This window comes from Heliangelus exortis, chromosome 12 (genome assembly GCF_036169615.1).
Source record: "Heliangelus exortis chromosome 12, bHelExo1.hap1, whole genome shotgun sequence".
NCBI lineage: Eukaryota > Metazoa > Chordata > Aves > Apodiformes > Trochilidae > Heliangelus > Heliangelus exortis.
The window spans coordinates 4,080,062-4,098,217 of record NC_092433.1 but is presented as its reverse complement, the minus strand read 5'-3'; the positions used below and the strand labels follow the sequence as shown (position 1 = coordinate 4,098,217).

General features: G+C 35.2%; 2 protein-coding genes across 3 annotated transcripts in view; one reads left to right on the top strand and one right to left on the bottom strand.

The window, feature by feature from the left end:
• CENPP (centromere protein P) overlaps nucleotides 1–18,156 on the top strand; it is a 121,342-nt gene that overhangs the window by 78,545 nt on the left and 24,641 nt on the right. The gene's annotated exons all lie outside the window — the stretch shown is intronic.
• On the bottom strand, nucleotides 1,322–18,132 carry ECM2 (extracellular matrix protein 2). 2 transcript variants are annotated; one of them, XM_071755508.1, is made up of 10 exons: nucleotides 18,000–18,132; nucleotides 14,334–14,641; nucleotides 9,242–9,430; nucleotides 7,512–7,973; nucleotides 7,093–7,208; nucleotides 6,448–6,583; nucleotides 5,048–5,205; nucleotides 3,828–3,967; nucleotides 2,424–2,750; nucleotides 1,322–1,678 (listed from the first exon to the last, which is right to left on the bottom strand). In XM_071755508.1, exons 2-10 carry the CDS (start codon nucleotides 14,626–14,628, stop codon nucleotides 1,471–1,473), a joined length of 2,031 nt encoding a protein of 676 aa, XP_071611609.1. In that variant the 5' UTR covers nucleotides 14,629–14,641; nucleotides 18,000–18,132; the 3' UTR covers nucleotides 1,322–1,470. The 2 variants fall into 2 exon arrangements, with proteins under 2 accessions (XP_071611609.1, XP_071611608.1); XM_071755507.1 differs by having other exon boundaries at nucleotides 7,512–7,986; nucleotides 9,243–9,430.

Here is an 18,156-nt window from a genome sequence, read left to right as displayed (position 1 = left end):
GGTCGTATTACTGCTTGGTCATCTGGAAATAACTCCTTGGGTTAATTTCTGTATTCAAAACGCTTAGTAAAGATTCTGAAAGCACTGCTTAGCAGTGTTGCAAAGTAGGAAGCTATTTAGCAATAAACTAGAATTATTCATTTTAATAATTTAGGCTTTTTAGTCTCTTAAAACAGTAGTTTGAAAACATAGTGCTGTTTGACAAGGACAAAGAAATATCAGCCCAAGTATTAGCCGAAGTCAAAAAGGAAGGAAGGAGTCAAATGTTGGAAGTGTACAAGCAATGAAATAGAATTCCCCAAAGCAGTATGTAAGAACTCAGCCTGTTCACCATTCTTTACCAAATGTAGCAAATTGCTAAGATCTGACTGCTGCCGATACTTTACCAAACAAAATAGCCAAAGCAATCCACACATCTTAGGACTGTTTATTACACAAATGCATTATATTTTGACTCACAGAAGTATCATTGTCCCTTCCAAGCAATAGTTTGTTTGAGGAAGAGACAACTTCGAGATAAAACAATGTGTTTTTATTTATTTATTTTCTTTATAGCTTCAGAGAAAACAAAACCTCAGCTGTTTGTATATGCTGTCTACAATATGCTAAAAAAAAAGCTCCTGTTAAACGCTGTGTGAACAGTGTGCTGCTTATGCTGATTAGATAGTGTGGCTGTTGGCAGTAGTTTGGGGTGTGTGGAAATGGTGAAACCTTCACCTCTGGAATAAGGGCAATAAAATTACAGTTTGGTAGTTAATGTGTGTCATTGGAAGGTTTTATTTGCTTACAGCTTCTACAGGCCCTTTAATCCTTTTTCTTTTTAATCCCATTTCACCTGCTGTTCCAATCCATTCTGAGGAAGAAATTATTAGGTAGCATACAAAGGGTACTAAAGAAAACAGTGTACATTTTTTTTTTTATGCCTTACAGAATAGCCTAGGAGAAAGTGAAAAGTAATTGCTTGAAGAATCGTGACTTACCAGTGGCCTGTAATCAATTTCTACCAGAAAGAAAGGACTGTAGAATTCCATAAATATGAGAGATATTCGAATTCTTGCACTGATAGAATGTTCATAGCTCACGGACTTCTATTTGCCATAATTTTAAAGCTGGTGGCACCATTTAACGCACTTCAAATTCAGTTAATCAAATAAGACAAGACCAAATTGGGGTTTAGTTATATTCTTTTCTAAAATCTGATCTTGCGAAGGGTCTGTCTGGGATCTATTCTGTAGAATTTCTCTCAGTAGAAATAATGTTACATAATCTTGAGCTTCTATTTTTACATCTAATATTTTTATAATTAATCTATCTTGAGAAATACACTGCTACCTTAGTTCAGTAGATAATATGATGTGTCTTACAGTAGTAAGAAGGGCTTAAATCAGAAAGAAGCAGACTGGATAGTAGCAGAGAATAAATAAAGCTGTGTTTCTAGAGAATAGGGGTTGCAATACAAAAGTTGGGTGTTCATTTGATCATCTGCGGTTTGAGAACAATACTGCAGTAGGATCTTATGCATGGAAATACATGTGGTGATAGCTGTCTTGTATTGATATAGTTGTTTTCAAGATGAACGTGTTCCAAAAGTGACTCTTCATTCTCCTCCTCTTCACTTTTCTCATGAACGTCATCACCATTTGTATGAGTCCTGCAGATGCGTTCCGGAGGGACAGTCCTGTGACATTGTGGGAGGAATTGTATTTTTATTATTCAATATAATTCATAACTTCATAATTTATTTTAGACATGGTGATTATTTAGAGATTTGAAAATCTTAATCAGTACTTTAAATTTTCTCATAATGTGCTTATTGAGGTCTTCTGCAAGTAATTCTTTCTAAAATTCTCTCCTTGTTTTGTTTACTCACTTATCCCACATACTGAATTTTCCTGGGAAAAGTATTGCCAAATGTTTCTGAATGGAAAATTTGTCTATCCCAAACAAAATTCACTGTCAATCATTACTTTGCTTTGTAACCAGTACAGAAGGATTAGAGAGAATGGGTAACTTCACAGCTGGGGCTGTCCAAAGCCTGCTGAGAAGCAGCAGCTGGTGACTCCTGCCATTGATTTTGTAACCAGTTTTGGGGTTCTTGGTTCGAGGGCAGAAAAGCTGGTACCTTACTGTGCCTGTGGAGTTGTAGCTGCCCTGCTGGACATGAGGCCCAAGTAATATTATGGAATAATTTTCTGGAGGGAACTGATGTCCAGCAGCTTTGTGAGCATTTTTAGCAACTATGAGGAAGTGTGAAATCTCATTTTGCTCTTGTTATATGCAGAAATACTGCAGTAGAAAATGCAGGATCTAGCTCTTCCTTCAGATTTTTTTTTTAAATATTTACTTTAAAAGTTGTTAAAACACAGCATGTCTTGTGATGTTTATTTTAATACCATTAATGTAACAAAGAGCTTGGAAATTACCTTATTTTATTATTGTTCAATCTTAGGTAGCGCAGTTTTTGCATTTCATCAATTCCAAATGGTACAGACTTTAATTCGTTGTGATCCAAAAACAACTCTCTCAGAGAGTGGTATGCTCCAAAAAATGATACTGGATCTATGCCATCATCAGTAAGTTTGTTGAAGGACAGGTAGAGATACTCCAGCCCTGGCTTCATGTGACCAAAGACATATCCAGGAATTCTTTCAATCTGATTTCCTATAAGTATCAGATGTAGTAAAGATTTTGGCAAATAGGAGGGAACATGATATAATTTATTGTAAGAGAGATCAATTGATTCCAAGTTCCTGCATTAAAGGAGGAAAAAAAAATGGAGATGAAAACATAGCAGACTGCATTGATAATGCCACATGCTGTAGAAAATAATGCTTAATATGATTGATTACAAGGAAACTAAATTTCAAAGGGAAATTTGTTGCTGTTAATGGAACAGAATGCATTTTCTGGAACATAGTCAGGCATAACTACTCAGGGAACCGAAAGGATTGAAGTTACTGTCAATCGAGCCCAATGATTCACTTGATGGGAAAAAATCTACAGTAATTATAACAGGGAGCAGTTTGAATCAAGGAAACTCAAGGGACTGATCTGTTACTGATAAGCACTGGAGAACTGCAGTCATCAGTTATACTGAAAACAGAATAAGCTTGAGACTTAAGTGGTTACCCCATTGATATGGATTTGTAAATTTTATTCTAAAGCCCATTGAAATGGAAGAAATGGAATTGTTTTGGGAATGGCTTCTTTAGAATAATTCCAATGTGCAGCACTTCCAGAGAAGCTGTTAGCAATGTTGTGGCTTTCAGATTAAGTACTTTGCAAATCCAGAAATCAACTGTTAGAGGTTATGGCAAGGCACACTGCATAGCTTAGAAAATCAGTTACTGGAAGAATCAAAAGCAGTGTTGGCTTTTGCTGCTTTCATTCTCATTGCTTTTTCTGCTTAGAGTCTGCTCTTACACAGTGCAGCTGTACAGTTCCTTTTGTAATTTTTATTCTAGGGGGCAATAAGGCTAGGACAGTATTAAATTATTCTTAAATTATCTGTGAGATAATGATATATTTATACTATATCATCCTATAATTGTATGGAGTATTATTGGTAATTAAGGTTCATTTCTTGATTCGACAGACTTTTGTGTTGTTACAGTGCAGACTGGGGGTGCAAGATCTTTCTGTTTTAAAGCTGACTGAATACTTCCTGGGTTATATAATTTATGCAAAGGAAATTAAGACAAATTAACTTAAGAAAACAAGCAAATCAAAATATTTTGAATTAAATGTAAGTAAGTATAAATATTTATTTCATTATCAGACTCTCTCAAGAGAGAAAATAAAATGTATTTTAAATTGTTTGTACTTACTCTTGGTTTATCCAAGCCAAAGGTGCTATTCTGTGCTCTTCTAATTTGTTATGCTTTAGCACAATGACATTTATGTTTTTTGTATGGTTAAAGCAAATTTCTGAGACTTCTTCGATTTGATTATTTTCAAGGTATAGCTCCTGTAAGTGCATTTGGAAAGAAAATCTGTGAAAGCAAAATATGCAGTTCTATCCCGTTGAAAATTCAAAATGCAGCTGTTGTCCACATTATCCTCCTTATTTATCTATTAATTTCTGGACAAAGCAATGAGAATCTGAATGAGTCAGTTTGTAGCTGCAGCATGACTTCAAGAAACAGTTTTTCAAAGCAGCTGTTTTGCTTTCTCATTTGGGGAGAATGCAGATTGCTTTGAAAGATCAAGTTGAAAAACAATTTCATTGTTTCTCTTTGTCTGAAGTTGTACAGTGTAAGAGAGTATAATGTGAGAGTGATGAGATTGCAAGAAGGTGTTTGGGTTTTTTTGTCTTGTAAATCTACTAGTGAGAAAAATATAGAGTTTTGCTTTCTTAATATTTTTGCTTGGCACTCATGGGCTTTGAAACTTTCAGATTTGAAGGAATATGAGATGTTAATGGTTTTAAAACTTTAACCCTGTGAGTTAGCAACATATAAAATTTGTGTTTTTTACACAGATGAAGTTCGTGATAATGGCTTGTAATGTCAGAGAAGTACAATATGAAATACAAATGGAGAAATTACTAAAATACACGTAGGACCTGAAATGGAATTTAGGGCCTGCAAAGGAAGGCTTTGGGAAAAGAAAAAAGCAAGTAGGTAGCCTGAAAAGCAATGTCTGTGAATTTATTAGGTGTTGATTTAAAAGAAAATGTTCCCAAAGCGTATGGAAAGTAGAAAAATTTTCTGCAGGTGTTCAGTGTTTCATCAAGGAGAGGAATGAAGTGAAAAAGAGAAAAATTTAGCATATGAGTGAGTAGGTAGTGGAGTAGCTGCAGAAAAGAAATTGTTGGTTTTTTGGATGGAAGTTGCATATAAGTGGTTGGTATATAAGTAAATTCCTAGGAATAGTGATTTGGGAATAAAAATTTTTAGTCTAACTAAAAATAAATGTATAGAACTTAAATTTAGCTCTACCAGATGATAGACAGTAGATAGAAAAAAAACAATAACGAAAATGTCTGGGAAGATGAAGCTTTTTGGTTTGCATTATTTTTTTTTCCTTTTGTTTGATTTGGTTTTACCTCAAGAGTGGCAGGGAGACCTTGTGGGATAATTCGAAATTTATTTCTTCCCAGTCGCAAATAAGAGAGACTCTTCAAAGGATAAAAGGCCAAAGGACTGACATTTGCTTCACTAAGTTTATTTCCTTCTAATTCCAGGGTGACCAAGTTCTTTAAACCTGAGAAGAAAAAGTTGGAATTTCTGTTAGTTACTGCCATCTCATATCTTGTTAAACCCATGTTTAAAATTTAATCATCTTAAACATTACTCAGGTCAGTTCACAGCAATGAAGAAATGTAGTGAAATTATTTTAATTTACTGTCTCACAAACATAGAAGTATTTTGTTTGTTAGTTTGTAGAACTTAGGAGATTGACTAAAGCTTTATTTATAGCTCTACAGCTTTAGGAGTTATTACTTCATGGTTATGTGCAGATGATGTTTGGAATATTGTGTGGGTGCTGACCTTGCTGCAATGGCCTGGGGGGTCTCCAGGCACTTATGTGATGATGGGTCTGTTACTCCTTCCTTGGGCTCATGCACTCCCGTTCCTGCTTTTCTCCTTTCAACCACCTGCTCTGTTCTCTGTTGAGAACCCTTTGTGGATTATACTGTTCCTTCTCCTCAGCCGTCCAAAATCAGGTCAAAGAAGCAGCCCGTGTTGGTCAGGCAATAATACAATTTCATATTACAAGTCAGTCATGCACTAATCCAAATAACTTGTAACAGAAGCTTTCAATAGCTTCTCCTAACAGAGCAGCTTGATGATTTTAAATTAAAAAGCTCTTGCAGCCCTTGGCCTAAGTAAGGTTTCTTTTTCTTAGCTTAGGCATTTATATTGCTCCATTGTGAGCTGTGTTGCAAAACTGATGCAGTTTAAAGGGGGACCCTATCAGCAGGAAAAGAAAGGAAGCAAAAAAAGTCAGACAAATTGTGACACAAACGGGGTTTTTTTTGGTCTGGGTTATTTTGTTTGCTTTTTTTTTTGTATCAACCCACACTTAGTTTCCCTTAAATGGTCACAGTTAATTCCAGTTACATTCTGCCTTATTTTTCATGCACATCAAATTCTGATTACTTTCATGCAATTTAGAAATAGTTAATATACTTTCATCACACAAAGTGATCAGGTTACAGGTCAGGAGAGTAGGTATCTTCTACATACTTCAAATCCATCTCTATTTAGTAACCTTATTTATGTGCTGCTTTGGGAGAGTAGCAGTTGCATAAGAAGGGAAAACATAATTTTAAAAGACTTTGTAATGCAAATCCTTCAGCTGCTGTTACCTTTTGAAGACATGGTACTTAAAAGCAAGCAATTATTTTTCTGGTTAAATCAAAACAGATGCATTGGGTTCAACATTCTGCTTTTCTAATTTGTCTTAATCTGTTCAGATGATTGGTATTAGTTTTTGTAATACCTTGTAAGCCATCTTCATCAATGGCATGAAGGTGGTTGTCATTTATTTTTATTTCTTCCAAAGTTGATGGCAGTCCAGAGGGAATATGTACCAGCATATTTCCATCCAAATACAAACGTTTCAGCTTTTTCAGGATCTTAATCACGGGGATGAAGAAGATAAATAAGATTATCAAGATGTAAAAGAAATGGTTAAACATATAGTGCAATCATGATTAATATTTTCTTTAAACACTTTTAGATGGTTTTCAGCAGCAGTCCACTAGTATCCAGTGATTTGAATTACAGCAAAAATGGTTTTATCAGTCTAATTAATTGTTTTCTTTTTGCTAAACAATAGCAAAGGTGCCAGTTAAGGTAATGTGTAACCAAAGAGCTTGAGTGAGTATATCAACCGCAACTGATGCAATATCAGAGAGTTGCCTGTCTCTTACTGTTTAACATTTAATATATGGTCAATGTTATTAAAAAATCTCTAGATACTCTAGATTATGATGAGAGATTTCCTGAAAGACCAGGTTTAACTGTTTTGTAATTATACAGTGGTAACAATTAGTGGGTGCAATTGGTTTAGATCCATACACTGAAAAGCAGGGAAAATTTTAAGCAATAATTAGGCACAGAACAGTAGAATAGCCTTTCTTACTTTGAATGCTTTTGGACCTATGCCAGGAGAGGTAATATTATTTTTACTTAGGTCAATCCATTCCAAATTAGGTATCCCATTGAATGCATCATCTGAGATAGCAGTGATACTATTTCCTAGGACAGAATTCAAGAAAACAGTTTGAAGTGTGAATTACAGTATTCGTCTGTGTTGTATTGTACATAGAAAATATAAGAATATTTGTACCCATAATTATATGTAGTTATATTCATATTAGTATTTAAACACTAGTAAGCAAATTTAACATTAATTTTTTGTTTTGTTGGCTTAGCTGTAAAATTCATTAATACATTTATGTGATAAGGAATAACAAAGTATTAACAGTGCTGTCAGTTGCATTTGAGGTTGGATAATGTTACTTCATGGGAAAAGTCATGCAAAGTAGACCCATTATTTACCTGTAAGGTCCAGACTTGTTAGATCTGGGTCTGAGATTGGTGGTATTTGTCTAAGTTTGGCATTAATGCAGCTTACTGTGGTGTCTGAGGTGGAACATCCAGACGGCAAAGGAGGAGCTTCTATGGGTGGAACAGGAATTGGGACATGAGATGGCATTCTGGAAGTCTCATTGTCTTCATCACTTTCATCTTGTATTTCTTCTTCAGCAGCATCCTTTCTTGTGACAGTCTTCTTTCCTCTGTGATAGGCTTTAGACTTCCGTCGATTTTTTTTGCCTTTCCTTCTTCTTCTCTTATCTTTTTTGCGACCTTCTTTGTCTTTAATCTCTATGATTTCTGGTTCAAGCTTTTCATCTTTTCCAGTAGTTGGTGGTGACAATAAATTGGTGTTGTCAAGATCATTGGGTTCTGGAGAATCACCAGACAACTCGCTTATGTCATCCAGTGAAATAATACTTGAATCTAAGGAGGAGGCCAACCAGAGAAAATGACAACAACAAAAAAAAGTTGGGACATGAAACTAAAGTTTTAGTAAACATTTTTCCCTTCACATAGTAAAATCTGGTATCTATAGAAGATACTCCTTACAATATGACTTGAAAGAATGAAAATGTAGTCTTCTATTGCTACGTGGCATACTTTGAGAAATGACTGAGCCAAGGGTACAGACCAGTCTGTAGGTAGATATGGTTTACTGCAACTCAAGAAAAAAAGTGGGAAAAGTTAATATAGCCCTCATTATCTTCCTTTTTGAACTAATATCTTAATTGTGGTTTTTTGTTTGTTGTGTTTATTGTGTTGATGGAAATGTCTAAAACAGGAAAAAGAATGTGTCTGGGAGTGAGAGGAAAGTAAGCTGAATAAAATTCATAAAGGTTAAGATTCATAAAGGTTAAGACTTGTTCTGTGTAAGAGGCTGCAAGTGGGGAACTAAGCATATTTCTCTGTAAGAAGAGAAATATGTCAATTCCTTTACCAAAACACAGCTTTTCCTCCTACAACAGAACAATTAATTTTTAAGAGATTTTAAAGCTTTCAGGCAACATGGCTGCTGCTTCTACAATTATTTTCTATGTTGTTTCTCAGTGCATCTGTGTGTGTCACATATGTGCACATATGAGGCTAAATAATATTTTTATGATAAGAGGAGGCTACGTTCAGTACTTGGCAAACTTAGAGGAAGAGTTGGCAGAGTAGGGGGAGGAAATCTCATTTCTTCATCTACTCCATTCCTTTTCTTTATAAAGATACTGATTTTATGTTCTTATGAAGAAGAAAGCAAAATAGTTTTGTTGTCTCTCTTGTGAGTTTACTAACAAAGATGTATCAGTCTGTGGAACTGTATGAGGTTTTTTATGTGTGTCTAATACATTAATAATGGCTACAAGCTATTGATTATTTGTAAATATAAGTGGAATGTAAAGTGTAACCAGGAGGGAAGAAGCAGAATGGGGGTCGGGGGGGGGAAGAATGTCATTATCTTTAGTATTGCAGACTGAACATCATCTTTTCTTTAAATATTATATCAAAGCCATCTAGCAGCCTGTATGCTGTAAGAAGCTGAAAGTAATTGAATAGAAATTATGAAGACCTCTGATCATGTAAATCAGGACTTGTTTTCTCTATAACATGTGAAGTGTGAACCTTGTAATCTCTGATAAATGTAGCATTTTTGTTAGGTATTCTATGAGATATGTTTAATATAGTAAAAATATTATCATGTACTGTACCAGTATCAGAACAAACCGGGCAGCATTCTCCTTCAGGTATTATAGTTTTGGGACATTTCAGAGGGTGGCACATGGTTGTATCACATATCACTTCTCCTTTTGAACAGAGACAGGTAACACAGGGCTTGGGAGACCAAACAGCTTTATCATACATAATCATCCCATTAGCTGTGCAATGCCCCTTCTTTCCTAAGAAAACAAAATAGAAAATTGCATTTGAATAGCTTAAACTGAAATAAAACCAATATTGTTTATGTACAACTTTGAAAGAAGTGCTACTACTTTGCTGTCCCTTTGGAAATATGCAAAATACACCCTATTCTAAGTATCTTATCCTTATCCCTTAAGTTTTGTTGCTGTATTTTCTTCAGCTTAGTCTTCAGTCCCTGTTTGGTTCTTGACCTCTTAGCTGTGAAGGCAATCAAGGGGGAGGCACACAGTGTCTATGCAGCAGTTACCTCCTTACAGCATCACAGTGAAAACTGAGTATGGGTCTCTGTCTCTCTGTCTGCTCCCCCTGTTTCAGGCAGTCATCATAACAATTCATTTCCCCTCTTCCTAGCCAGCTGATGAGGACCCTTACCAACTGTCTTCTGGAAACAGTCTTGAATTAGTCAAGCTCAGAGATATTCCTAAAATGGGAAAATTATATCTAAATGGTTGGATTCTGAGGGTCTTTTGCATGGCAGCTTCTCTTTCTTCTCCATCCTTAGAAATGGGAAGCAGAAATCCCAGATCTCAATGAAAGCTGTGCATAGATACAGTTGAGAAAGAGGCAAAAGTTTTCATCACAACAGAGTTTAAATAAATTATGCAGAAATTGAGAATATTTTTTTCCAGGCTCCCCTGTTTTTCTCTTGTGCACTAGGCACCTTTTCTATTATTTTGCACATTAATGAGAAAGTTTTGTTAAGACTTGGTGGAACCAGGAAGATAACAATATTCAATTCACAGTGACCATATATAGGCTAAATGGAAGTAAAGGCCATTCTGTAATGACTGGTAAGATAGGAAACATCTCTTTGCCTGTAGCTTGAAAAAAGCATCTTTGCTAGGAAAGGAGCAAGCTTCAACAACTTATGATAATAAATACTTCATCTCCAAAGTTTCTGGACATGAGTCACAAAACAAAAAAAACCAAAGAACAAACAAAGAAAAAAACAAAAAAAATTCCCCAATGTACCAGTAAAAAATTAAAGAAATATAGGAGATATTTATATTGTAAGCTATACTTAGATATTGAGTAGACGAGTTCTTTTTAGAGCAGAAAGACTTGGGAAGGAAACTACTCAAAGTCTGTCTTTCCTTCCAATGATGGAGTCTACCTCAGCAAGTTTCCCTGGGCAGTTCTCATCCAGTTCTCGTCCTCCCCAGGATAAACATTGCCTGTTACCATGCTTTTTTCCCCAGCCTTTTGAAAGAAGGAAAGGCAAGGTTGATACTCTTCATTCCATGCAAATCTCTTCCTATTTTTGAGTGTACCTCTGAATTTGGTAAGAATGTGTTTTCCCTGCACACCTTCCCTTCCCTTTTTTAATTAATGTCAGAATACATTGCTGAAGTGTTAGTTTCAAGCTGAAAGGCCACTTCTAAGTCACTTTGTACTTTCCTGTGAATAAGAAAAGTAAAATAAAAATTCCTCTTTTCCCATGTGGTTTGATTTCCTCTCTTAGATGATAATTGTTTACTACAGTGGAAAAATCTTATCTCAACTGAGTTTTCATGCAAGAGGCTTTCATTTGCAACAGACAAATTGTCTTTGGAGGGATTGTTTTCAGGGTTTGTTTTCCCACACTCCGCCCTGCTCCATGTTTGGTTGTTCAGTTTTAAGGGGAAGAGTATTCAGGATAGTCACTAAATATCCTGTCAAGACAATTGTAAATATCTAGATTGAAATCTCTCTGGAATTAATACCTGACTCAAAATGAGGCATTTTGCAAAGTCCTTCAAGGCAGTCCTACTTTCAGCTTCCTAACAAAGGTATTTCTTTGCCCTTCTGTTTAAAAACCATTGGATATGAACCTGTTTTCTAGAATAAAAATTAGTTATCAGACTCATCCAGTTTGGATGCTCATCTGTATTCCTTAGATTTTTAAAAATGCTCATTTGATATAAGTTACTCTCAGGATGGAAAGGAGGCCAAATTGTTTTTTCAAACAGTTTCATCTTGTTTTTGCAAAGGTCCAGGATATGGATGCATCTTTTCAGCTACATAAAGTCATTCTCTAATCAACTCAAGCCACATTAACTGAAAGAGGAGATGAGTTAGCCCAGACCAAATGTTAGTTGGCTGTAAGTCCCTTTTCATTCTACCCAGGTATCTGTAATCCAACTGTTTGCTGGATCCTGACTTCTGTTTTTTATGTGCTTGCCAGGAAGCCACAATATTTCTTTCAAATAATCACCAAAGGAAATAAAAAAAGAACACTACATTTTCTCATGCTAAACAATAAACGATCAGCTGTTCTGGGAAAACATATCTGGCTTGAGATGGAAATTCTTCTATGCTTCCTTAAATTCTTTGTTTTGATTTCACTACTACATGGTATCTGAAGTTGGTGCAAATCCTGGCTGAATGAGGTAAAGATAGGGTTTATCAGGCTTTGGCCTCTGCAAACTTCTTTACACAAATCATCTTGTTTTCTGTGACCCTGAGAGTTCCTTAAAAAGAGAGGCCAAGTGTGTGTGCTCAAGGGCAAAGAAGTACCTGTTCATTGCCTTGCAGAGCTGCTATTTGGCACTCTACTGGATTCACATAACCCTTACGAGACAGAGTCCAGGCTGTGGTGTTGTGCTCCTTCAGCTTCCTCTCCACTGCTTAACTTGAGCATGGTGGTACCAGCAGGGAGAAGGGAGGAAGAGGGCAACTGTGCTCATCCTCACCTGCACTGAATGGGCAGGCTGTCCTCTGTAAAGGACACACAACTGCAGATTATCTGATGTTGTGGTGAACTGCTTCAATTCATTTAAATAATTCACCTGATTTTCATATAGAGGAAGGAGATACAAGCAGTTACTGTTAAACTTTTGAAGTGTTTGTTTTCATCCTGCACATGATGTTCCATAAATTGTTTTAAGGCTTCTGAGAGCAAAATAGGTAGCTAGGAGAATGATAATGAAATTTTGGATTTCATTTTCTTCTGTTCTGAAGCATGATTAATAGTAATGTTCTATTATTTAACAGGCTCTGTTTTTTTCCAAATCTGACATGGACTTGAAAAAATTTTGAACTTTAAAAGCTAGACTAAAAAATACCTTGTGGTTCAAGTCTTTGGCAGATGAGCACAGGACTTTTAACCTTTGGAAATATGGTGTAAATTCAGCATGAAGTTCCAAATGAAATGATTTCAGTGGTTTTAGCTCAGCTTTTGGATGTCAGTACAGATAGAAAGAAACAAATGGGGTGGGGAGGGGAGGGGGAGAACCATGCATTATTTCAGCATGACATGAATACCTTACGTGAAGCGTATGCTATTTATGTGATATTTTCCTCTCTTTGATTTAAAAAGTATTTTTAAATTACAAGCTTGGCACTAGTAGTATGTGTCATGAGAATAATAATGTGGTACACACTAGAAATGCTGTAGTTAAGAGTTTTGCTAGTTTTGCCATTAAAACCCCTTTCTCTAAAAATACTTGAAATGGTTCAGCCTTTCTGAAGGTAAGAACTCAGAACAAATAGCATTTTTTAAGAAAATGTGACTAAAATATGTTTTTCCATGGAAGTTGAGATCCGTGAACCTAGTGGTCATGTCTTGTGTGACACACAAAAAGGCTTAACTTTTTACTTATAAAAATAGATTATTTCCAATTTAATTAAGAACAGTGATGATCAGGGCATTCTTATTTTTTAAATAAAATTCATAAAATGACAGATGAGGATTTTACTCAGTGGGTGAGCTCTTGGTGCTGGAATGGAAGTGTCTATGTCTTTATTAACCATAGAGTGCACATGGCTTTGTATTGGCTTCCTGACAACATCCCAGTGTCTTTTCTTCAACCTTTGAATCTTTCAATGAAAAGAAATAAAATGTTATAGCACCCCAACAGTTTTCAATTGGTTAATAACTGGGGTTTGAACATAAATCACAAGCATCCTCATGCAAGAGTTCTCTTGTTGTTGACTTCACTGAGGACCAAAGATACACTCGGCAACTCTCAGTTCTCAATCCCTGTCTAGTCATGGTTTTATGGAGGAGGCCTGGTAGGATTACAGTGGCAGATTTCAGTAAAGACAATGAAATTATACTTTTTGTTTGTTTCTTAAGATATCAAATCCTCTTCCTCTTTAAAAAACATGAACTACATGTGAATGCAGAACTGTGAAAACCTCTAGATCACCAAAAATGCAAGTTTTATATAAATAATACTATTCATCTTCTTTTAAATAAATATGGGTTCTTGGGAGCAGAAGAGTGATCTTGTGCTGAACAAGTGGGATTTTCCTCTCCTAGATCAGTTCATCATAAGGGTCTTGTTTCTAATGTAAGCTTCATACTGCAACTATTTTAAAGTCTGTTACTTAATACCTAATTATACTTAATACCTGTAATTATGTACTTAATACATAATAATAGTTACAAAATAATTACTGCTCAAATATTGCATGTAGTTTGTATTGTAGCTTGGATTCTGCTTTACAAAAATAAGACAAAAACTTAAATCCATTTAAAATAACATGGATGTTATTTGTATCAGGGCTTCAGTGAAATGTTAATGGACTTAAGAGATATATTGAGCAAGAAATTCTTGCCTGGCCTTCAAATTTGCTACACATTTGAAATTATGAAAATATCCCAATATTTAAAATGAAATGAGAATGTAGAAAATATGACTGTTACCTGGCAGAGCAGCATTCTCTATAAATCTTTGACATAATTTAAGAGCTCCATATTTAAACCACAAAATTATTATAAAAGCAACAAAATTATTATAAAAGCAACAAATTATTATGAAAGCAAAAGGGTAATTGGTTTTTATTTCAATCTATGTTGCAAGTAGAGCTAAAATAAAGCTTTCTTGAGTTTAGAAGTTTCATTAGAAATTAAGAGAAAAATGGCGCCACTCGCAGTGAAGAGGGTTTTTTTCTTACCTGGTAAGACACTGTAACTGGATTCATGTCCACCCAAACCTATGAGAGAGTCAAATACTCCCATCACACTGTCATCAATATTAATAAGAGGTATGCTGGGCAGCACAGCAACAGGAGCTGGAAGCTTCATCCTTGGCTCTCTTGGGGACCTGTGCCCTGCTGAGGAGTTCCCCCTCACTCCTCGGTGGCGCATTCTTCTCCTCTGCCTCCTGAGAGGTGCACTGGCTTCATTTTGAGAAAAATCAGTGCAAAGAGAGACAAGGAGGAAACAGTAGAGTAACGATGTAGCCTGCATATTTCAGAGTATCCTGTAATGGGGAAAAAAGAGGAAAATTAGAGAGCTTTTAGGATTAGGTGAGTCACATGGTGCCCTAAAGCAGGTGGACCACTGTGTGTTTGGTATAACCAAGCTACCCCTTAGGAAAGAAATTGCCCTGTGAGAGGTAAAGCAAGCAATTGGAGTGTTGTGGTTCTCTGCCTTGGTGGGCAGCACCCAAATTCCCATAGGTGCTACGTTCCTATTTGGGGCTGCATTTAACTGCAGTGCCACTGGGCATTTGTACTTTAGTAGCTGTTAATGCTTCCAGCAAGGGAGATCTTGAGAGCAGTAAAGGTTTTCTTCATGTTTTTGATTGTTAATATTTTCCCAGGTTGTTGTAACTTCTAAACATGGGAATGGCAAAGTAATAGGAAAATGCCCAGTTCATTTCTTATATGCTGTCATATATTGTCATTTCTCTGCAAGGTATTTTTCACCAGAGATGAAAAGAGGTGTCACTTTTGCTTCTGTTTCTGGAAATCCTCTTCTTTAACAGAATCTTTCTGGTTCTGCAGTTGAGGACCTTTGGAAGTTTGATCACAATAGCACTGTTTGTTACATCCCACATCTGCTTTTCTAGCAGAAGTTTTTATGAAGCCCAGGGAGTCTGAGAAGATTGATCTATAATGTGTGCATTTACTTTATAAGAAAATCAGAATCACTGTATATCTTAAACCTTCTTGTGCTCTTGGCAGAAAAATTACCTTTATTGTCACCAATAGGTGGCATTCCAAAACAGAGCAGTAAAGGTTCAGGACTGCATAGAAAGCATATCCAGAAATGGCTTATAATACTAGTGTGGAAATAAGCCTATGCATGTCCACAGTTATTAATGATTTGTCAGAGCTCTCCAGGCAAAATTCTTTCAAAAAGTAAAGGCCAATTTTAACTGAAACAGCAGCTCTTGAAGACACTCATATCACACTCTTGTGGTGGTGAGAATTAGTGAAGAATTGAGACTTAGAGCACTTAGGGGTTTTTTCCAAAACAAGGCTCATAGTATAGCTATGGTTTTTCTCTAAGGAAGTCTTGAGGGGATTAAAATGTGCTTTCTGTAAAAGTTCATTTGTCAGGCTTTTATCTTTTACTTTTGAATCAGTCTTATTATAGTAACTTATATTGTATAAATACAGGATAATATTATGTCTTGAAGGAACTTGAACTGTGTTTTTGCTGGAATCAGATGTTTTTTAAAAGTTTGTGCATCTTGGCAATTTATATTTATATATAATTTAAGTTTTTTGTACAAGTCAGCTAACTTTAACATATAAAGCACATGACTATAATATTTTTCATGCTTTCCAGAGCATAATTCTCATATTCTGTTTTTAAATTGGAAGTTGGCAGTAAATAAGCTTAAAACAGTAAGATTTTACTTTTTTCTAATGTTGCAGTCTCTGTGATCAACTCATTAATTGTAGAAAACATATATATATTTGCAGTATTTTGTTAAGCTAAGCTGATCTTTTATTCCTACACAAAAAGAATTTCAGATGCAAGTCTCATACAAAGCCACTCAATGTCTCATGTAATAGCAGGGCTCTGAAATTAATCCACGCTTTAGTTAACTGCTTTTTACTCATTAGAAATCAGTTATACCAAAATGATACATAGTGTTTATACTGGCCTTTTACTTACATCAATTAGTTAACATGTCATATAGATGCAGGAGCTTGTACTCTGCATTGAGGATGTCTGTTCTTTCTCAGAAAATGCCTGTATCTTAGTACTTGAGTTTGCAGGAGCAATGACCTCATGGCTCTGGTTTCTAACTTGCAGGGAAATGACTGGCTATAAAATTACACAGTACACTTCTGTTCCACAAGTTTGAATGAAACACACAAAGTGCCCCTAGGGAAAAGTGCATATACAAAGAAAAGTCTTGAAGTATTCATTCTCTTGAGTTAGTGACATCTTAATTATGGTCACATTTTTACAGTATACTTTATAATGTACCATGACTACGTAGTTACAGTGCTGCTACATTACATTTGTGCTTTTTTTAATGTTTTACCAATTCTTCCTGTGACCAGAGGCTTATAAAGGCATGGCTGAAGTACTTTTGCATTCTCTATGCATGTATTTTTAAAAGTAAGGAATAACACAGGGTGAAGTAAATTACATTTAATGTACAAACTATGTTTCAGGGTTTTGTTAACTTCAATATAGAGTAGAACTCTGTAGCAAATAATGTTACTTTAAAGTAAAACTCCTTTTCATAAATACTTTATAATTGCAACTTAAAAAAACCCAACTTAACAAACAGAAAGCAACCCTCCCAAATAATCTCTTAATAAACTAATCATAGATGTGTTCATATATGTACATATATTAATATATATTTCACACTCAGTTAAATTTCCATATTGAAAACTTAATACTGCTGCTTTCAATCAAATTATGTTCCTTCCATGCAAAATATTGAGCTATGTTTCTAGATTTCTTGCCTTGACTTATTAAATAAGCGCTGTCTCACCTTTTAAGGCCCAATTTGTGAATGTCATACCTGAAAAAGGCCTTGAATGCATTGGGTCTTTATTGACCATGGCTCAAGTCCTCAGATTATCAATCAGGAACTTAAATTTAGTATAGTGCCAGCCCATTTTTAATTGGTGAAAAATTCAACCTATTATACTCACATGACTTTTGTAATAATGGTTACAGATCAAAATAAATTATAGAGAGATAATATAATGAAATTATTAAATCTTTATGTTGTCAGATACTCTCAACATGGCTGCTCTGCTTTTTCATTTTGCCCATAAATATTTATATTGTGCATAGTATGTGTAAGCATCTTTATTACTTTTACCAGGCAATGTGTTCAATAGTTTGCAGCTTTCAAAATGTTTCTCTTCAATAAGTTCAGCATCTGTCATTTTGCAATTATGTTAGCAGAAATAGTTAATTTTTAAAGCAGTGATCCTTCAGAAATACCAAGAGTATCCGAATTTATTAAATAATCTACCTTTATCTATGCAGTCTAAATTCAAACATGTTTCTAAGATATCAAGGTTATTTCTCATGGTACACAGGGGTTAACTCGATTTACCAAGATTTTTCACATGCTCTTCTTTATATTTATTGCATAGAAATGGGTACATTTAGCCGTACCAGCAGAACTAATGTCACTTTCAGTTAGTTTAAGCTTCAAGTGCGTGGCAAACATTCATACCAAACAAAAAGCAGATCAACTGGTATTGCATACTTTATCTAGAAAAGCAGTTCTGTTCAGTATTGCTAAATAGAGCTGATATTATTTCAAACATATTTGCAAAGTTAACATGTAGTTTAAAGCCATTCAACACCATGCTTTAAGCAGTAATTTAAAATGCAAAACATTTTACCTTGGAATCTAACCTAACAGCAGATTCTGCTTGGTGTCATTTAGTCTCCAGTTGCAAATGGAATAAAATCACAGTGATATCTTTAAAACAAACAGAGAAAGAGTAGGGATTGTTGAAACATGTTAGATGATTCCTTAGTTAAGTCTGAAATAGCTTC